Genomic DNA, 23149 nt, shown 5'->3' with positions numbered 1-23149 from the left:
CAGATGTGGTCCACTTCCCTGACTATGGAGAAAGTTTCCCTGACCCCCTAAATTGTTGTTGTACTGATTTCCTGGCCTTGGTTCCATTGGTAAGGTGGTTGGGAATTCTTATAATTTCCAATGTGGTTCCTCTAGTGTGGCGGCACATAAGAGTTTCCCTGTGTCTGATTCCTATTCCCCCAATTAGAGTGGTCTCCCTAGTTCCGGTTGTTCCAGTTACTCTGCCCCTCCTGATTTCTCCCAGACCAATTAGTATGTCTTTCTGGTTGTGGGGGTGGCTGGTTCGGATCGTTGTAAAACCATCTAAAATTGGAATGGTTCCTCCAGGGTGCATCCCTCTGTCTCCCCAGATTCCAACTTCCATCTAGGTTCCAACTTCCCATCGCATTAACTTGGGCCTGGTAATCTCCCTCTTGAGGGCCATAGTATTGCTGGGATGAAATTTCTCATGGACCTGGAGGTTTTTCTTTTTCTTGTGAGGCTGTTGAATTAGTCTTCTCGATTGCATTCAGGAGTGCTTTCTCAAGCCTATCTATTCTCGCCTCAACTCTTTCGTCATCTTGCTCTCTCAGCGCATTTGCTGACCCTCTCCTCATAGCATTCCTCGGGCTGTCGTATGCCTTTTTAGCTTCAATCAACTTTCCCAAGATCTCTCTGGCTTCACTCCCCTTTTTCTTTGTGAAATTTCCCTTGCTCGAGGAATTCATCAAATCCTTCGACTCGGGTTTGCCCCTTCATAGAACAGATAATAAATCTCTGCCTCGATCATTCTGTGATTCGGGCAGGCATCCAACAATCCCTTAAACCGCGACCAATACTGACTCAGAGACTCGTCATACTCTTGCTTACACTCCACGATTTCCTTTTTGAGGGCGTTCGTCTTGTTTGACGGGAAAAAGTAATCCAGGAATTCCAACTTGAAATCTCTCCATGTACGAATGGAATCTGAAGGTAACCTTAGTAACCAGGTATTGGCCTCTCCTTTCAAGGCGAACGGAATCGCACGTAGACGGTATTCCTCCTCTGTTGTGCCGTTGGCCCTTTTCTGAATACTGCACAACTTGCTGAACTCATTTAAGAACTCATACGGATACTCGTTCCTTCGTCCAGAGAATGTTGGTAAAATGCCTAATACATTTGTTTTGATATCTATGGTTCTCTGGCGCGGGTTCATCACTATAGCCTGGGCTGGCTCACTGTCTAGATGGGCAGTGAGCGAACCAATCTCCGGATCTGGATCGACTACGTGTGCCATGTCCCCGATTTCTACCTCCTCTGTACTTGTTTCTGAAGACGACTTAGGATCCTCCCTTCCTGACGAACTCCAACTTTCGTCGCTTCCTGAACCAAATGGAAATGGATCTCCCGTAGATAACCCTGATCTGGTGGTGACCGTAGATGCTGTGTCCTTGACTTGCCAAATAAACTAATCGCTCCTCCACTCAGATGAGTTACCCCAGTATCCAAACCGTGAGCTGCTGCTCATAAACTGAATCTGTAAAGAAAGAAAAGAGCAAATCAAAACCATGTACGTCAAAATCTCTAAACACAATCACAAATTACGCCTTCCATCCCCAGCAACGGCACCATTTGAAGTGTGCGGGAGTAGAGTGTGTGGGCGTTCTAATGTTCTAGGTCGAGCTACTAAGTCCAATGAACCCACTAGATCACTCGGTCTAAGAACTCAGGGGAATATAGAAGACTCGGTCGTTGGACACTGGAAGGACTTAGAAAGAGGTCGAAAACACGAATAGAATGCGGATCAAGTTATATGGAATGATAACCGAACCGATTGGATCAGTTAGCAAATGTTGTTGCCACTTAATCAATGCAATCTAGCTCTCGCCCTTTCCGTCTTGCCAAAGTAATTTATAACTCCCAATTTAGCACAACTTTAACAGTAAAGCGACAAGTTCAGAGTCGATCCCATAGAGAAGTTGGTGTGTCGAGTGTGTGAGTAGTGAACAGGGGGGTTGGCTGCTGCCACGCTTTAACTTGAGAGTTTTTAACTAGTGGTTTTAATCTAGACAGAATTAAACTAGCTAGCTTGATCAATGGAAATTTAACTACTGGATCAAGTGAATTGCAGGTAATAACAGAAAAGTAAATGCGCGGATTAAAAGCGAAAATAACTTTGATTAAACTAAAAGGTGAGTACAACGTGAAATTTAAACTAAGCTAACACTTTGGAATCTAAGAAAGTGGTAAAAACTGAGAAAAATCTCAGAGGGAAACTTAAGATAACGCTAACAGAAATGAGTATTCTGCAGCGCTCCCTTTCGGTCGCCCTTTAAACTAAGCTATCTAACTAAGCTAGAGAACTGAACTAAACTAAGCTAGAGAGCTGAACTAAACTAAGCTAGAGAGCTGAACTACGCTAAATAACTAAGCTAAGCTAAACTAGACGGAATGTAAAGTCTTCGATGCCTTCTTGTGGTGGCACACCCTCTATTTATAAGCTCGATTCGGCCGCCAGCTGGATAACGATCTTGACAGGGAATATTCGCTCATTCTGAGAGTGAGCGGCTCATTGATTGCTACGTGTTGTTCTTCTAGAATGACGACGCTTTTTGGTAACAGATTCGTGACTCAGCTTCGTCCTTGCGTCTCATATTCCAGCACGTGTCCCCTTCTAGAACGTCGTCCTTGATAACAGAATGGTGCGCTGTATCCAGCTCATTTCCTCACGTGTTCTTCTTCTAAAAGCCAGCGGTCCCCACCTAACTACTTGATCGCTCCCCCTTGATCAACTCCCCCGATTCTTGGCCTTTTATCGCCTTTTGTACTTGCTTGATCAGTTCGGCCTTGCTGCCTTGGTTAGGTGGTATTTCTGCACATTTAACACTTGTTTTGCGCGATAAACCGATCAAGTAGCATGGATTTCACCCTTAAACCGATGCATGAAATGAGCCTTATCAAGCTGTTCACACTTAAAACATACTTGTCCTCAAGTATAAAGAAAAATAAATGAAAAAGATAAGGTAGATTTCAGGCATGGTTTACTTATTTCAATAGTAAAGGAAAACAAAAAGAAAAATAAAACTTTTAAGATAAAAACACGTATTCACATGTATGCATTAGACCGAATAATTTTCCCACAATCATACCCGAGGTCAAGGTCAATCCATTTGTCAGTAGCTTGTGTTCCTTCTCTTTCGCCTTTGCTTGATCAAGGTGTCAGCTTGTCAAGATTGCTCAATTTAAAAACCACTGTTGGATTCACTCAGTCACTCCTTTCTCACCAGAGATGTTAGGACTGTTCAATCGGTGTTGCCACAAATTTAATACTTTGAATCGGACTACACAAGATAGTTCCTTAAGGTCTTTGTTTAAGGTTGTAACGGGGCTCAAGGGTAGTAACGTGTTAGGTTAAGGTCCTAGGGGTTCTAAGTTTAAAAATAAAAAATTTTAAAGAAAAATCACATGGATCGAAAGGCCAAAGATTTGACTAAACTCGCTGGATTAGAATTGGGATATTTATTTCTTGGTGCTCCATCTTGGTCAGATTTCGACCTTTAGCCTTATAACCTTCGGCTTATTATTATTTTTACTTTTGATTTCCTGGGTCAGGTTACAACTATTTCCTGCCCTTTCTCTTTTTTTTTGATTCTTTTCATATGATCAACCTGATTGTCTAACTTGATCAACCCGGCTACCCTTTATTCCTACCATTCTTATTGCTATCCTCCTTTTGTTTCCCTTGACAAACTTCATTTCTTTGATCATCTTTCCTTATGTGATATGGAACTTTGAATTTGGTTTTAAGGCTTTAAAGAAATGAAAAGAATGTATGGGCTCGAATTGGCTACTAGGGGGTGCCTTGACTAATGAGGCGGGTTTGTGGAATGAAAGAAGAACACGACTCAAATGGTTAAGTCCTAATGCCTTTAGTCATTACTACTTGTGCAATTTTCATCTCAATATTAAAAGTCAGCCTCTCGTAATTTTTTTCTTTTGTAAAAATAGTAGAAAGTGTTCTACTTTTGGGTTATAACTCACATATAGAGAGGCTTCACAGTTGGTTTAGAAATTGAGCGTTTCCATCATACTTGCGTCATTCAAATTGATCAAGTTTTTGCAATCAAGTTTTACATGTGAGCATACTGAATCATTTTTCTATCTCTCCCAAAAAGTAATCAAGTCTTCCATTTATCCAATTTCATGCATATTGCCTATATATTACTACCTGGAATTTGTTATTTTTGAGAAAAAATTTAGCATGTATGATTTTATTGTAACTAACCCGTCCCCCTCCCCACTGCATATGAACTCGTCCTCGAGGGACTGTACGCAGTGGAAAGAAGGGTTAGGCACAGGCGATGGCATAACAACAATCAAAGGAACTTCTCACACTTAGACCAGACACTGGGCTAAGTGTGAGGCAGTGCCAGCAATCAAAACATGCTAATAACCACACAAAAAATATGAAAATAAAACAGATATAGGCAGACTAACAACATAGAAAAAAGGGCATGCATACTTCTCACACTTAGACCCAACATAGATCTAAGTGTGATACGGAATAGAATGACAGTTATAAATACCATAAACAAAATAAAACTGAATTGTTTTGAAATTAACGTGAGCTGAAATGGGGTGAGGGGTACTTCAACTGTTTTTTCCGGTCCCTCATGGACCTGACTTCCTTGGTAACGCCTTTGGGCGCTTGGAGGGTAGAAGTGGGGGATCATCAGACATTGTCGTCTGTGCAGTTTCGGTAGGGGAGTGCTGCATGCTGCTACTTGGAGGGGCCGATGGGGAAGGAAAAACCGATTGAGTTCCATGGGCAGTTGCTCCAGGGATCTATGTAGGAGTGCTCAACTGGGTTTGAAACGTTTGTTGCTAGACAAACTTTACCATTTTAATCATCAGCAGCAGAGCCTCAACCATCCTTTAGACATTGATTACTAGCCGTTCCTTAAAGCTGTGAATTGCAGAATGTAGGGACGCGATACCTGTTTGAATCTCCTGGATGTTGCTCCTTATAGCGGCCATTTCCTCTGCAATGTCGCCTCTTATAGTCGCCAGCGCCTGCGCTACATTGGTCCCCGTGGTCGTCGTCTTCTCTGTTATGGTGCTCCTTATGGCAGTCATTTCGTCCTTCAAGGCGCTCCATAGCGCTGCCATGTCTTCTTTCTATTCTGGCATTGCCGTTTCTGTCGGAACTATTCCCTCTGTGTCCAAGTGGCCCTTAGCCCTGCTATCTCCGTCAGTTTTTGCTGTCGCTTCTGGGTTGCCCTGTTCTGCAACTTCTGTACTTGCGTCGGCCTTGCTCCTTTTCCCAGTTCTGACGGTTACCTCAGTCCTTTCATCCTCTACATCGTAGAAGTGGACGGCATCGTCCTTCATGTACAAGAGTCCCTTGTTGAAAAAGAAAATCAAGTTGAATAGCTCTGGGGGATTGCACATTAGGAGGATGGGGGCGGGCTTAGGTATTTTCATGATTATATTCCTCTGTAGATAGGCACCCAGCAGATGGCAGAGATATAGATGGCGGGATGTATGGGTGGTCAGTGAATGGCAGGCTTGGGCCAGCCAGTACCCCAAGTGGACCTTCACCCCCTTGAACATGCACCAGCGGAAATAGAGTTCAGTTGTGGTGAGAGTGGCAGTTACCTGTCCCAGTAAGTTGTAGGCGATGAAGGTTTGGGCAAAACGAAGGAGTCGGTCGGCAATGTGGACTCCCTTTGAGACACTGGGTTTGAAACGTCCACCATGCCTCTCAGTAAGCAAGTCCCAAGCCGCTTGCAGGGTGAATCCCGGCATGTCCCCGGGTGGCCCAATCTGTCTTTTTTCCCAAATGCCGTGGATATCCTCATCCATTGTGAGGAGCCCCATCCTCATCGACCATTCTCGAATGCTCATTGATACCTCCTTGTTAAATAACCGGAAAGAGATAGACTCAACAGATATGTCTGCCGTTTGTTCGAACGTGAAAGAAGTGAAAAACTCTTTCGCCAGGGCAACCGTTACCTTTGCTGTGTTGTGATTGAGCAACCAGTTGAACCCGATTGTGCGTATGTAAGACAGGAAATTGTCATCTGATTCTATCTCCTGAAGAGATTCCGGGTGGTAGCGCTTTCCTGACTTAGTATGTTTCCCTTTTGCCCCGCGTTCCGCATAAATCTTTTTCTAGCCATTTCCTTCATGAGTTTTTCCGTGACCAACACCTCCGTCCTCTCGTAGGTAGGTTCTCCTCACCTGTCGACCTCCGCTTCTTCTCCACTGTCTTCTCCAGCTACCTCTTCTCCTTCGGTGAACGGTACCCTAATAGGTTCCCTGATCTCCGCAGTAGGGAAGGCCGTCCTTGGTTTTTTTTGTAGGAGTTTTAGCCACTTGCTTTCCTTTTCGTCTGCGCTCAGAATGATAGCGCAAGTACTACACCTCTTCTGATTCGCTACTTTCCACCGGTGTGTATACCGGAATACTACGGCGGACCGTTCTCCTCAGCGTTCTCTCATCTTGTTCGGTTGAAGGAGAGTCCATTTGAAAGTCGTAGGTGATTTCCGTGGAGTGAATGGCGATTTGAGAAAGGTTTTGATAAATAGGCGAGAGCAAACAAAGGAGTGCTGTAGGTAGTTGGTAAAAAGTAGGGTACGGGTCATAAAGCGTCCTTTTATACTGATATCGCGGCTGTTGGGATCTCCGTGACTGTTCAAATCTATGCGACTCTTTGCGTACATGCGCATCTTTTCAGAATGCCAGCTGGCTTAGCTTCTCCTACACGCTTCTCTTCAGGACATCTTTTCACTACAACAGTTGGCACTATCTGACACCCCTCCAATGGCTGCATATGTCATTTTGCCACCTGTCCATGATTAATTAAATCAATGTGGCCATCGGTTAGCCCTTGTTGCACTGATCAAGTGGTCCATTATATCCAGATGAAAACTCAATAATTCCACTTAATCAGTTTCTCGCCTTTATTTCTGTCCTTTAACCCTTTAAGAATTGAAATAAAAAAAAAACTAACACAAGAAAAACTAATTACACTAACTATAAGGACTTGACCAGGTTCCCCTAGGTTGTCACTTGATCATTTCAATGAATTTGAAATGTGTTGTTTGATCAAGCAGACTGCCCAGGAGTACCCGATCACTCCTTATACCTGGTCAATGGTTGAGATTGGGGAAGGTTAGTGGAATTTCTTCCACCACTCCCACTTTGGTCTGTCTCTGTAGGGCTCAACACGAGGACCATTCACCTCGAAAAAGAACGAACTGGGGGTGTCTCCTTGGTGCGTGCTCGCCTTGATGGTTTCAGGATCTGCCCATTCTGAATTCCGCTTCCCTGTCATTAGTTTGATTTGACTCTGGAATGGTAGCTTTCTCTGTTTACCGACGAGTTCTTCCTTTCTCGAGGAGAAGTTGGTCACTTCCTTTATTTTCGTGGCTGGGTGCATCCATAAATTCGGATTTATTTCCATCGGGTTTGCTGATTTCAACTTGGCGCCTTCTTCACCCAGCCTCAGTTTTTTTCTTGATTGTACCTCCTGTCCATGTAGACTTGGTTCAACTGAACTGTGATACGCCTGGTCGGGCATGTCCTTGATGGCATTTGGCGATTCAGGTAGTTGCCTTGTAAACGAGGATTCCTTCTTCAGCATTCCTTTTAATGGAGCGGCTTGGTCAGGTGGTCTCTCGACCCTTCTTGGTTGAGTAATCTCTCTTGCCTCGGCTGGTTGTGACGGCTGGCAAAATTCCATAATTGCCCTTCTAATGGCTTGATCATCCATTGCTCCATTCACTGTTGTATCAAACCATTCTGCTGCCTATCTCTTCAGCTGTTCATCTTCAGTGTAACCAGAGGATGGCTCTTCAAAGGATTCATTTTTCGAATACTCCTGTTTTCGAGGGCTGATAGCGTTTACTGTTTGTATGCTCTCTCTGCCCTGTGGCTTTTTTGCCGCTTCATTAATGCCGACCGTAAGTCGCTCTCCTTTAAACTCCAGATTAATTGTCCCATGGCGGACGTCAATGACTATGTTGGCGGTGGATAAGAAAGGTCTCCCCAAAAGGATCCCAATAGATTCCTCTGCTCCTGGTTCCGTCATTTTCAAAACAAAGAAGTCGGCGGGATACATGAATCTGTTCACGTTGACGATTTCATCTTCCAGAACTCCCTCGGGGTAAATGCAAGACCCGTCTGCTAGCTGTATTTCCATATTGGTTTTGATGAGCTTAGCATTCTCCAGCCTCTTGTATATAGAATATGGCATAATATTGATGGAAGCCCCTAGGTCGCACATTGCGTGCTCCATTTGAACGTTTCTGATGGAAATTGGGAGCGTAAATACCCCTGGGTCAGTTCTCTTGGAGGGAAGATCACTAGGTTTCCTCTACTTCGACCTTCCTCCTCTTTTCAGCACCCTGTTCACAGATGTTTGACTCTTCTTTCGCTATGACTTGATCAAGGGCTCTGGATTCAAGGCTTTTATTAAGACTTGTCCTGGATGCTGGAAAACTTGCAGTTGAGCTCTGATAAACTCCTTCTGATTTCAGAGAGACTGTGTTGACATTCTCTCGCCCTGCTGGAGGTTGCACTGTAGCCGGAATCTTTCCTTCATTACCTCTTAGCTCGCCCAGTGACATGGCGACCTGAGATAACTGTTTCGTAAGCATTTCTATTGCAGCTTTCTGTTCTCTCTAGGCTTCCTGCATTTCTCGCACAACATCATGGGATTGGTGTGGAATCATATCCCCTGGACCTTCATTTTGCTGCCTGTTATTTCTCTGATTAAATCGGCCTCCTCCATGGCCTTGCTGGTAAAAACCGGAAGACCCATACTGCTCTGGTTGGTTCTGGGACAAATGATTTGTTGGTTTCCTTGGAAGTAATGTTGGTTCCCTTGGGATTGCTGGTTTCCCCTGTGGTACTGCGGGACATAACTTACCATTTGATTACTTGGTTGCCTACCATGGTTGCTATACTGAGGGGCTTGGTGTTGGTACCCCCATTCTCCTTCCTGTTGTCGGCTTGACCAGTTAGGCTGTTCTCCACTTGACCAGTTCCCTTGAGGTCCTCCACTTGACCAGTTCCCTTGAGGTCCACTTGACCAACCTGCCTGACCTCCTTGCATTCTATTCCCTCCAGTGTTTAGTCTATCCAAGATTCGAGCTGGCCAGTTGGACTGCCCGTCAGAGGGCTGTACCTGTTGTGGTTGGCTTTGATTCTGATAAGTCCATCTGAAGTTGGGGTGGTCCCTCCACGGAGCATCTCTCTGCTTCCCCTGGATCCAGTTGCCATTTGTGTTCCAGTGGCCTACGGCGTTTACTTACTCTACCTCAGGGGGAAACTCGCAGTAATAGTAATGATGCTCTTCTGGAGGTGGCGGTGGCGGCGGCAGCACATACTGTGTCTCCTTCAGTGCAGGCGGTGGCGGCGGTCTCGTTTTTTCTACTGCTTCCTGCAGTTTCTTCTCCATCTGCTCAAATCGAGCCTCCAGCTTTTCATCGTTGCGCGCCTCAGCTGCGTGCACTGCTCCTCTTCTGTACTGCCCTCGAGATGTTTCGTACGACCGCTTAGCCTCAATCAGCCTCTCCAAAATATTCTTAGCTTGGCTAAAAAGGGTTTTTAGGAAATCCCCTTGTGCTGCGAGGTTGAGGTCGTTCTTGCTGTCCACCGTGAGTCCGCCATAGAAGATCGAGTAGATTTCCTTCTCTCCCAGCCTGTGGTTAGGGCATGCTTGAAGCAGCCCTTGGAACCTATCCCAGTACTGGCTGAGGGGCTCGTCATACTCCTGTCTAGCTTCTGTAATTTCCCTTTTTAGGGCACTTGTTTTTTATGTTGGAAAGAAACGATCGAGGAATATCATACGGAACTCAGCCCACATCCTGATGGATCCTTCCGGCCGCCTTGACAGCCAGACACCCGCATCGCCCTTCAAAATGAAGGGAATAGCCTTAAGCATGTAATCTTCGGATGTGGATCAAGCTGGCACGGGCTGAATATCACAGTATCTGTAGAATTCTTCCAGGAAAGCATACGGACATTCCTTCGAAAAGCCATAGAAATGGGACAAAACGACCAGTATTCCTGATTTGATTGCGATGGTCCGCATTCCAGGAGTAGCGGCGATGGCATGTGTGGGCTTTCTCTCATCATGAGCGTGTAGAGAACCGATTCCCGAGTCGTCAGCGACAACAGCCATCTCTGCTTCCGTTCGTTCTAGTGGTGGTGGTTGTGTTTTCTGCTAGGTGGCTGCTGCTGCTTCTAATGCGGCTCTGGGACGAGTGATGACAACGCCGGCTTCCTAGACTCTCCACTGAGTGTTAGTTCTTTTGTATATCAAGGGATGATTCCAGTAATCGCCTTGGTGGTACCTTCTCATCAACAGCAGGAAAAAACAAAAAAAATGAGAAACAAAATTATATACACCTACACACTACGCACAAACATAAAGTAACACCATGCTTCCCCGGCAACGGCGCCATTTTGGAAGGACTTGGAAAGAGGTCGAAAACACGAATAGAATACAGATCAAGTTATATGGAATGATAACCGAACCGATTGGATCAGTTAGTAAATGTCGTTGCCACTTAATCAATGCAATCTACCTCTCGCCCTTTCCGCCTTGCCAAAGTAAATTATAACTCCCAATTTTGCACAACTTTAACAGTAAAGCGGCAAGTTCGGGGTCGATCCCACAGAGAAGTTGGTGTGTCGAGTGTGTGAGTAGTGAACAGGGGGGTTGGCTGCTGCCACGCTTTAACTTGGGAGTTTTTAACTACTGTTTTAATCTAGACAGAATTAAACTAGCTAGCTTGATCAATGGAAATTTAACTACTGGATCAAGTGAATTGCAGGTAATAACAGAAAAGTAAATGCATGGATTAAAAGCGAAAATAACTTTGATTAAACTAAAAGCTGAGTACAACGTGAAATTTAAACTAAGCTAACACTTTGGAATCTAAGAAAACGGTAAAAACTGAGAAAAATCTCAGCAGGAAACTTAAGATAACGCTAACAGAAATGTGTATTCTGCAGCGCTCCCTTTTGGTCGCCCTTTAAACTAAGCTATCTAACTAAGCTAGAGAACTGAACTAAACTAAGCTAGAGAGCTGAACTAAACTAAGCTAGAGAGCTGAACTACGCTAAATAACTAAGCTAAGCTAAACTAGATAGAAAGTAAAGTCTCCGATGCCTTCTTGTGGTGGCACAACCTCTATTTATAAGCTCGATTCGTCCGCCAGCTGGATAACGATCTTGACAGGGAATATTCGCTCATTCTGAGAGTGAGCGACTCATTGATTGCTACGTGCTGTTCTTCTAGAATGACGACGCTTTTTGGTAACAGATTCGTAACTCAGCTTCGTCCTTGCGTGTCATATTCCAGCACGTGTCCCCTTCTAGAACGTCGTCCTTGATAACCGAATGGTGCGGTACGTCCAGCTCATTTCCTCACGTCTTCTTCTTCTAAAAGCCAAAGGTCCCCACCTAACTGCTTGATCGCTCCCCCTTGATCAACTCCCCCGATTCTTGGCCTTTTATCGCCTTTTGTACTTGCTTGATCAGTTCGACCTTGCTGCCTTGGTTAAGTGGTATTTCTGCACATTACACACTTATTTTGCGCGATAAACTGATCAAGTAGCATGTATTTCACCCTTAAAACGATGCATGAAATGAGCCTTATCAGACACACAACTCTCGCATTTCAAAGATCCTTCAACCCGTTATACTATAGACTAGTATAGAGAAGCAAGGGGTCGATCCCACGAAGATGGATGCGTAAGAAAGCATTTATAAGATTCTGGATTAGAAAACGGCTGCTGCCACGCAAATTTGGGTTGAGGTGTAACTACTACTAGACCTAGAAACGAAGTAAACACCGGACCTAGGAAACTGAAAACATCGTGCCGACATTAAACTTTCTCATAACTGCTAGACATTAAACTAACTTCTTAGACTGAGCAATAAACTTCCTAATTTGACTACACAGAAAACAGGAAAACGGTGGAGACTATTTTCCGTAAACTGAAAGTATGGTATTAAAGCTGCAAATAACAACTAAAGGATTAACCAACACTGTCGCACATCTCATTACCTGTATAAAATGCGAACATGTAGAAACAGAGCACAAACCCATATTCAAACAGAAAGTAAAAGTGTGGACGTCGGAAACTTGCAATTAGCCGGAAATAAAACAGATCTACATACTTTAGACGGAATGAAATGAAAACACGAAAATCCGGCATCAACTCTGATCACCCTGTTTCAGATCCAAACGTCGGATGCTTAATCCACTCTGGATCCAAGCATTCTGAACCCATCAATCAACAAATTCAACTCCATAACTTCTGATTCAACCGATCTATCCCGACAACACAAGCCTTCAACAATTCTGCGCAAACTCAGTAGAACAGCGCAAAAATCAAAGTACCTCGACAAACTTAAAACCAATTGCATCCATGCTCGAAATTAACAATAACTCAAATACGGAAACAGAAACTTCATAAACCAACAGAAATTCAACCGAAAACAAAGCCGAGCTTCGAACAGCGAAGCTCGGTGAAATTCACGACGGAAATTAAAATGAAAGCGATTAAATTGTTTCTTCGCCCTCTGTGAGGACGGTGTTGCCCAACTACGAAATAGCATAAAGTAACCCGAAAACTACCCTACGATCTCCCGAACATTTCCCCCCCAAGTGTGTAAAAGTGAGTGAGCTACGAGCCACAATCTGGTCAAAAGTCCTCCACCCTCCGAAGTTTTTTTTCTTTTTGCATGCTCTCCTCCTTATATAGGTGCGGAGTTGATCTTCTAGAAGCCTTCGTAGAAATCTCCATTCTACCATTCAGCTTCGTTATCTCCTCCGTCTAGTCGTTTTCCCTCCTTATTGCTCACTTATTCGCCAGTTCCTTGGACCATATAATTGTCATCTTCTTTCCTGGATTTGGCGAAAACCTTCTACACACCTGGCTTAAAATATGCGTTAGACCCCGCAAACACATGAATTTTACCCTTTAACCAATGCATGAAATTAGCCCTATCAATATATATAGAGTTGTAATCATATGATAACCCCCAAATCACATAATAACCCTATAACCAAATATGAACCACACATATTTTCTAATCTTGTGGATGAGATTCAAACTTAGATTTACTTTATAAAAAAGGCACAGAGGGTAAATATGTCATTTCCCTCGTTTAATTTTTGAATTTCGCTCCATTCTTTCACTCTCGCTCAGTTCGATTCTCTCTTCTTCTCAGCAATTTTGTTTCCATATTTCTCGGATATTTTATTTCCATAGGCTCCAGATTTTCTTCCGATTTGGTTCATTATTCCATAATCTCCAGATTTTGTTTCCATATTTGTCGCATAATTGTGACTGGTAAGATGTTTTCAATTTTGCGTTCTTCTTTTCATTGATTACATGTTCAATTACTGTAAGAATTTGCTTCGATGGAGGCTGTAGCAAATAACGAAGGTAATAATAATTATCTATTATTTAGCTTATTGATTGTGTTCATTTTTAATTTATTGATTGTTTTGCTTCATGTATTGAATTTGATTTTAGATTAATATTAGTTGTCGATTGGTTTATGTTTCTGATGTACTGAACTTCTTATTTAATTATATTATGTATTGCCGATTATGTGTTAAGATGATACTTTTGGCTTATAAATGTTAGGTTTACTGCATAAAATGATAGTTTTGCCTGATAGAATGATACTCTGAGTTGATAAAATGATACTTTTACTGATTTGTAGATATGTACATTCCTGTTTGTGATGATGCTTTGAAGCCAATGATTGGTATGAAATTCAATACATTAGTAGAAGCAACTAATTTCTATGAACATTATGCTCGTTTAGTTGGTTTTGGTATTCTTAAACTGGGCAACAAATCAGTTCATGGTATTATTAAGTGGCAGTATTTGGCTTGCAGCAGACAAGGCTCTAAGAATTTCATACCTTGTGATGCATCCCAATCAACTGAAGTATCTGTTAAGAAGCGTAGATGTCGGTCATTTAGGTGTGAATGTCTTGCTAATCTCAACTTGAGATATTTTTCAGATGGCATGAGCAAAGGGTATGAGGTTTATCAGTTTGTTGAGTATCATAATCACTTAATGGTTGCGGATGAGCATAGGCATTTTATGAGGGCCAATCACAGTCTGGATCCTATCCATCGGAGGTTTATGGAGGTTTGTGGCAGGTGTTATATTGGTTCCACTCTCACATTCAAACTTTTGAAGGAGATAGTGGGTGGACCTGAAAATGTTGGATGCGATATTATTGATATTAGAAATGGTTATCATGTTATTATGTCCAATATTGATGGTTCAGATGCTCATATGATTTTTGATTATATGCGTTCTCAAAAGGTTATCGTTCCATTCTTTCACTCTCTCTCAGTTCGATTCTCTCTTCTTCTCAGCGATTTTGTTTCCTTATTTCTCGGCTATTTTATTTCCATATGCTCCAGATTTGATTCCGATTTGGTTCATTATTCCATAATCTCCAGATTTTGTTTCCATATTTCTCGCATAATTGTGACCGGGAAGATGTTTTCAATTTTGCATTCTTATTTTCATTGATTACCTGTTCAATTGCTGTCAGAATTTGCTTCGATGGAGTCTGTACCAAATAACGAAGGTAACAATCATTATCTATTATTTAGCTTATTGAGTGTGTTTATTTTTAAATTATTGATTGTTTTGCTTCATGTATTGAATTTGATTTTAGATTAATATTAGTTGTCGATTGTTTATGTTTCTGATGTACTGAACTTCTTATTTAATTATATTATGTATTGCCGATTATGTGTTAAGATGATACTTTTGGCTTATAAATGTTAGGTTTACTGCATAAAATGATAGTTTTACCAGATAGAATGACACTCTGAGTTGATAAAATGATACTTTTATTGATTTGTAAGTATGTACATTCCTGTTTGTGATGATGCTTTGAAGCCAATGATTGGTATGAAATTCAATACATTAGTAGAAGCAGCTGATTTCTATGAACATTATGCTCGTTCAGTTGGTTTTGGTATTCGTAAACTAGGCAACAAATCAGTTCATGATATTATTAAGTGGCAGTATTTGGCTTGCGAAGACAAGCCTCTAAGAATTTTATACCTGGTGATGCACCCTAATCAACTGAAGTGTCTGTTAAGAAGCGTAGGTGTCGGTCATTTAGGTGTGAATGTCTTGCTAAGCTCAACTTGAGATATTTTTCAGATGGCATGAGCAAAGGGTATGTGGTTTATCAGTTTGTTGAGTATCATAATCACCTAATGGTTGCGGATGAGCATAGGCATTTTATGACGGCCAATCGCAGTCTGGATCCTATCCATCGGAGGTTTATGGAGGATTGTGGCAGGTGTATTATTGGTCCCACTCTCACATTCAAACTTTTAAAGGAGATAGTGGGTGGACCTGAAAATGTTGGATGTGATATTATTGATATTAGAAATGGTTATCGTGATATTATGTCCAATATTGATGGTTTAGATGCTCAAATGATTTTTGATTATATGCGTTCTCAAAAGGTTATCGCTCCATTCTTTCATTCTCTCTCAGTTCGATTCTCTCTTCTTCTCAGCGAATTTGTTTCTATATTTCTCGGCTATTTTATTTCCGTAGGCTCCAGATTTTCTTCTGATTTGGTTCATTATTCCATAATCTCCAGATTTTGTTTCCATATTTCTCGCATAATTGTGACCGGGAAGATGTTTTCAATTTTGCGTTCTTATTTTCATTGATTACCTGTTCAATTGCAGTCAGAATTTGCTTCGATGGAGTCTGTAGCAAATAACAAAGGTATCAATCATTATCTATTATTTAGCTTATTTATTGTGTTCATATTTTAATTTATTGATTGTTTTGCTTCATGTATTGAATTTGATTTTAGATTAATATTAGTTGTCGATTGGTTTATGTTTCTGATGTACTAAACTTCTTATTTAATTATATTATGTATTGCCGATTATGTGTTAAGATGATACTTTTGGCTAATAAATGTTAGGTTTACTGCATAGAATGATAGTTTTACTGGATAGATTGACACTCTGAGTTGATAAAATGATACTTTTACTGATTTGTAGGTATGTACATTCCTGTTTGTGATGATGCTTTGAAGCCAATGATTGGTAAGAAATTCAATACATTAGTAGAAGCAGCTGATTTCTATGAACATTATGCTCGCTCAGTTGGTTTTGGTATTCGTAAATTGGGCAACAATTCAGTTCATGGTATTATTAAGTGGCAGTATTTGGCTTGCATCAGACAAGCCTCTAAGAATTTTATACCTGGTGATGCATCCCAATCAACTGAAGTGTCTGTTAAGAAGCGTAGGTGTCGGTCATTTAGGTGTGAATGTCTTGCCAAGCCAACTTGAGATATTTTTCAGATGGCATGAGCAAAGGGTATGAGGTTTATCAGTTTGTTGAGTATCATAATCAATTAATGGTCGCGGATGAGCATAGACATTTTATGACGGCCAATCGCAGTCTGGATCCTATCCATCGGAGGTTTATGGAGGATTGTGGCAGGTGTATTATTGGTCCCACTCTCACATTCAAACTTTTGAAGGAGATAGTGGGTGGACCTGAAAATGTTGGATGTGATATTATTGATATTAGAAATGGTTATCGTGATATTATGTCCAATATTGATGGTTTAGATGCTCAAATGATTTTTGATTATATGCGTTCTCAAAAGGTTATCGCTCCATTCTTTTATTCTCTCTCAGTTCGATTCTCTCTTCTTCTCAGCGAATTTGTTTCTATATTTCTCGGCTATTTTATTTCCGTAGGCTCCAGATTTTCTTCTGATTTGGTTCATTATTCCATAATCTCCAGATTTTGTTTCCATATTTCTCGCATAATTGTGACCGGGAAGATGTTTTCAATTTTGCGTTCTTATTTTCATTGATTACCTGTTCAATTGCAGTCAGAATTTGCTTCGATGGAGTCTGTAGCAAATAACAAAGGTATCAATCATTATCTATTATTTAGCTTATTTATTGTGTTCATATTTTAATTTATTGATTGTTTTGCTTCATGTATTGAATTTGATTTTAGATTAATATTAGTTGTCGATTGGTTTATGTTTCTGATGTACTAAACTTCTTATTTAATTATATTATGTATTGCCGATTATGTGTTAAGATGATACTTTTGGCTAATAAATGTTAGGTTTACTGCATAGAATGATAGTTTTACTGGATAGATTGACACTCTGAGTTGATAAAATGATACTTTTACTGATTTGTAGGTATGTACATTCCTGTTTGTGATGATGCTTTGAAGCCAATGATTGGTAAGAAATTCAATACATTAGTAGAAGCAGCTGATTTCTATGAACATTATGCTCGCTCAGTTGGTTTTGGTATTCGTAAATTGGGCAACAAATCAGTTCATGGTATTATTAAGTGGCAGTATTTGGCTTGCATCAGACAAGCCTCTAAGAATTTTATACCTGGTGATGCATCCCAATCAACTGAAGTGTCTGTTAAGAAGCGTAGGTGTCGGTCATTTAGGTGTGAATGTCTTGCCAAGCCAACTTGAGATATTTTTCAGATGGCATGAGCAAAGGGTATGAGGTTTATCAGTTTGTTGAGTATCATAATCAATTAATGGTCGCGGATGAGCATAGACATTTTATGACGGCCAATCGCAGTCTGGATCCTATCCATCGGAGGTTTATGGAGGATTGTGGCAGGTGTAATATTGGTTTTATTCTCACATTCAAACATTTGAAGGAGATAGTGGGTGGACCTGAAAATGTTGGATGTGATATTATTGATATTAGAAATGGTTATCGTGATATTATGTCCAATATTGATGGTTTAGATGCTCAAATGATTTTTGATTATATGCGTTCTCAAAAGGTTATCTCTCCATTCTTTCACTCTCTCTCAGTTCGATTCTCTCTTCTTCTCAGCGATTTTGTTTCCATATTTCTCGGCTATTTTATTTGCATAGGCTCCAGATTTTCTTCCGATTTGGTTCGTTATTCCATAATCTTCAGATTTTGTTTCCATATTTCTCGCATAATTGTGACCGGGAAGATGTTTTCAATTTTGCGTTCTTATTTTCATTGATTACCTGTTCAATTGCTGTCAGAATTTGCTTCGATGGAGTCTGTAGCGAATAACGAAGGTAACAATCATTATCTATTATTTAGCTTATTTATTGTGTTCATATTTTAATTTATTGATTGTTTTGCTTCATGTATTGAATTTGATTTTAGATTAATATTAGTTGTCGATTGGTTTATGTTTCTGATGTACTGAACTTCTTATTTAATTATATTATGTATTGCCGATTATGTGTTAAGATGATACTTTTGGCTAATAAAAGTTAGGTTTACTGCATAAAATGATAGTTTTACCGGATAGAATGACACTCTGAGTTGATAAAATGATACTTTTATTGATTTGTAGGTATGTACATTCCTGTTTGTGATGATGCTTTGAAGCCAATGATTGGTATGAAATTCAATACATTAGTAGAAGCAGCTGATTTCTATGAACATTATGCTCGTTCAGTTGTTTTGGTATTCGTAAACTAGGCAACAAATCAGTTCATGATATTATTAAGTGGCAGTATTTGGCTTGCGAAGACAAGCCTCTAAGAATTTTATACCTGGTGATGCATCCCAATCAACTGAAGTGTCTGTTAAGAAGCGTAGGTGTCGGTCATTTAGGTGTGAATGTCTTGCTAAGCTCAACTTGAGATATTTTTCAGATGGCATGAGCAAAGGGTATGAGGTTTATCAGTTTGTTGAGTATCATAATCACTTAATGGTTGCGGATGAGCATAGGCATTTTATGACGGCTAATCGCAGTCTGGATCCTATCCATCGGAGGTTTATGGAGGATTGTGGCAGGTGTATTATTGGTTTTATTCTCACATTCAAACTTTTGAAGGAGATAGTGGGTGGACCTGAAAATGTTGGATGTGATATTATTGATATTAGAAATGGTTATCGTGATATTATGTCCAATATTGATGGTTTAGATGCTCAAATGATTTTTTATTATATGAGTTCTCAAAAGGTTATCGCTCCATTCTTTCACTCTCTCTCAGTTCGATTCTCTCTTCTTCTCAGCGATTTTGTTTCTATATTTCTCGGCTATTTTATTTCCATAGGCTCTAGATTTTCTTCCGATTTGGTTCGTTATTCCATAATCTTCAGATTTTGTTTCCATATTTATCGAATAATTGTGACCGGGAAGATGTTTTCAATTTTGCGTTCTTATTTTCATTGATTACCTGTTCAATTGCTGTCAGAATTTGCTTCGATGGAGTCAGTAGCAAATAACGAAGGTAACAATCATTATCTATTATTTAGCGTATTTATTGTGTTCATATTTTAATTTATTGATTGTTTTGCTTCATGTATTGAATTTGATTTTAGATTATTATTAGTTGTCGATTGGTTTATGTTTCTGATGTACTGAACTTCTTATTTAATTATATTATGTATTGCCGATTATGTGTTAAGTTGATACTTTTGGCTAATAAATGTTAGGTTTACTGCATAAAATGATAGTTTTACCGGATAGAATGACACTCTGAGTTGATAAAATGATACTTTTATTGATTTGTAGGTATGTACATTCCTGTTTATGATGATGCTTTGAAGCCAATGATTGGTATGAAATTCAATACATTAGTTGAAGCAGCTGATTTCTATGAACATTATGCTCGTTCAGTTGGTTTTGGTATTCGTAAACTAGGCAACAAATCAGTTTATGGTATTATTAAGTGGCAGTATTTGGCTTGCGAAGACAAGCCTCTAAGAATTTTATACCTGGTGATGCACCCTAATCAACTGAAGTGTCTGTTAAGAAGCGTAGGTGTCGGTCATTTAGGTGTGAATGTCTTGCTAAGCTCAACTTGAGATATTTTTCAGATGGCATGAGCAAAGGGTATGAGGTTTATCAGTTTGTTGAGTATCATAATCACTTAATGGTTGCGGATGAGCATAGGCTTTTTATGACGGCCAATCGCAGTCTGGATCCTATCCATCGGAGGTTTATGGAGGATTGTGGCAGGTGTATTATTGGTCCCACTCTCACATTCAAACTTTTGAAGGAGATAGTGGGTGGACCTGAAAATGTTGGATGTGATATTATTGATATTAGAAATGGTTATCGTGATATTATGTCCAATATTGATGGTTCAGATGCTCAAATGATTTTTGATTATATGCGTTCTCAAAAGGTTATTGCTCCATTCTTTCACTCTCTCTCAGTTCGATTCTCTCTTCTTCTCAGCGATTTTGTTTCCATATTTCTCGGCTATTTTATTTCCATAGGCTCCAGATTTTCTTCCGATTTGGTTCGTTATTCCATAATCTTCAGATTTTGTTTCCATATTTCTCGAATAATTGTGACCGGGAAGATGTTTTCAATTTTGCGTTCTTATTTTCATTGATTACCTGTTCAATTGCAGTCAGAATTTGCTTCGATGGAGTCTGTAGCAAATAACGAAGGTAACAATCATTATCTATTATTTAGCTTATTTATTGTGTTCATATTTTAATTTATTGATTGTTTTGCTTCATGTATTGAATTTGATTTTAGATTAATATTAGTTGTCAATTGGTTTATGTTTCTGATGTACTGAACTTTTATTTAATTATATTATGTATTGCCGATTATGTGTTAAGATGATACTTTTGGCTAATAAATGTTAGGTTTAGTGCATAAAATGATAGTTTTACCGGATATAATGACACTCTGAGTTGATAAAATGATACTTTTATTGATTTGTAGGTATGTACATTCCTGTTTGTGATGATGCTTTGAAGCCAATGATTGGTATGAAATTCAATACATTAGTAGAAGCAGCTGATTTCTATGAACATTATGCTCGTTCAGTTGGTTTTGGTATTCGTAAACTAGGCAACAAATCAGTTTATGGTATTATTTGGCTTGCGAAGACAAGCCTCTAAGAATTTTATACCTGGTGATGCATCCCAATCAACTGAAGTGTCTGTTAAGAAGCGTAGGTGTCGGTCATTTAGGTGTGTATGTCTTGCTAAGCTCAACTTGAGATATTTTTCAGATGGCATGAGCAAAGGGTATGAGTTTATCAGTTTGTTGAGTATCATAATCACTTAATGGTTGCGGATGAGCATAGGCTTTTTATGACGGCCAATCGCAGTCTGGATCCTATCCATCGGAGGTTTATGGAGGATTGTGGCAGGTGTATTATTGGTCCCACTCTCACATTCAAACTTTTGAAGGAGATAGTGGGTGGACCTGAAAATGTTGGATGCGATATTATTGATATTAGAAATGGTTATCGTGATATTATGTCCAATATTGATGGTTCAGATGCTCAAATGATTTTTGATTATATGCGTTCTCAAAAGGTTATTGCTCCATTCTTTCACTCTCTCTCAGTTCGATTCTCTCTTCTTCTCAGCGATTTTGTTTCCATATTTCTCGGCTATTTTATTTCCATAGGCTCCAGATTTTCTTCCGATTTGGTTCGTTATTCCATAATCTTCAGATTTTGTTTCCATATTTCTCGCATAATTGTGACCGGGAAGATGTTTTCAATTTTGCGTTCTTATTTTCATTGATTACCTGTTCAATTGCAGTCAGAATTTGCTTCGATGGAGTCTGTAGCAAATAACGAAGGTAACAATCATTATCTATTATTTAGCTTATTTATTGTGTTCATATTTTAATTTATTGATTGTTTTGCTTCATGTATTGAATTTGATTTTAGATTAATATTAGTTGTCGATTGGTTTATGTTTCTGATGTACTGAACTTTTATTTAATTATATTATGTATTGCCGATTATGTGTTAAGATGATACTTTTGGCTAATAAATGTTAGGTTTAGTGCATAAAATGATAGTTTTACCGGATATAATGACACTCTGAGTTGATAAAATGATACTTTTATTGATTTGTAGGTATGTACATTCCTGTTTGTGATGATGCTTTGAAGCCAATGATTGGTATGAAATTCAATACATTAGTAGAAGCAGCTGATTTCTATGAACATTATGCTCGTTCAGTTGGTTTTGGTATTCGTAAACTAGGCAACAAATCTGTTTATGGTATTATTTGGCTTGCGAAGACAAGCCTCTAAGAATTTTATACCTGGTGATGCATCCCAATCAACTGAAGTGTCTGTTAAGAAGCGTAGGTGTCGGTCATTTAGGTGTGTATGTCTTGCTAAGCTCAACTTGAGATATTTTTCAGATGGCATGAGCAAAGGGTATGAGTTTATCAGTTTGTTGAGTATCATAATCACTTAATGGTTGCGGATGAGCATAGGCTTTTTATGACGGCCAATCGCAGTCTGGATCCTATCCATCGGAGGTTTATGGAGGATTGTGGCAGGTGTATTATTGGTCCCACTCTCACATTCAAACTTTTGAAGGAGATAGTGGGTGGACCTGAAAATGTTGGATGCGATATTATTGATATTAGAAATGGTTATCGTGATATTATGTCCAATATTGATGGTTCAGATGCTCAAATGATTTTTGATTATATGCGTTCTCAAAAGGTTATTGCTCCATTCTTTCACTCTCTCTCAGTTCGATTCTCTCTTCTTCTCAGCGATTTTGTTTCCATATTTCTCGGCTATTTTATTTCCATAGGCTCCAGATTTTCTTCCGATTTGGTTCGTTATTCCATAATCTTCAGATTTTGTTTCCATATTTCTCGCATAATTGTGACCGGGAAGATGTTTTCAATTTTGCGTTCTTATTTTCATTGATTACCTGTTCAATTGCAGTCAGAATTTGCTTCGATGGAGTCTGTAGCAAATAACGAAGGTAACAATCATTATCTATTATTTAGCTTATTTATTGTGTTCATATTTTAATTTATTGATTGTTTTGCTTCATGTATTGAATTTGATTTTAGATTAATATTAGTTGTCGATTGGTTTATGTTTCTGATGTACTGAACTTTTATTTAATTATATTATGTATTGCCGATTATGTGTTAAGATGATACTTTTGGCTAATAAATGTTAGGTTTACTGCATAAAATGATAGTTTTACCGGATATAATGACACTCTGAGTTGATAAAATGATACTTTTATTGATTTGTAGGTATGTACATTCCTGTTTGTGATGATGCTTTGAAGCCAATGATTGGTATGAAATTCAACACATTAGTAGAAGCAGCTGATTTCTTGAACATTATGCTCGTT

General features: G+C 39.7%; 1 protein-coding gene across 1 annotated transcript; it reads right to left on the bottom strand.

Annotated features, from left to right (window-relative positions):
- Positions 1 to 706: 706 nt before the first annotated feature.
- LOC121766928 (activity-regulated cytoskeleton associated protein 2-like) lies at positions 707 to 1174 on the bottom strand. The gene has a single exon (XM_042163156.1). It carries the CDS (start codon positions 1172 to 1174, stop codon positions 707 to 709), a length of 468 nt encoding a protein of 155 aa, XP_042019090.1.
- Between the last annotated feature and the right edge of the window lie 21975 nt (positions 1175 to 23149).

The sequence above is a fragment of the Salvia splendens genome, chromosome 15 (assembly GCF_004379255.2).
Source record: "Salvia splendens isolate huo1 chromosome 15, SspV2, whole genome shotgun sequence".
Lineage (NCBI taxonomy): Eukaryota > Viridiplantae > Streptophyta > Magnoliopsida > Lamiales > Lamiaceae > Salvia > Salvia splendens.
This window is presented reverse-complemented; position numbering and strand designations above follow the sequence as displayed.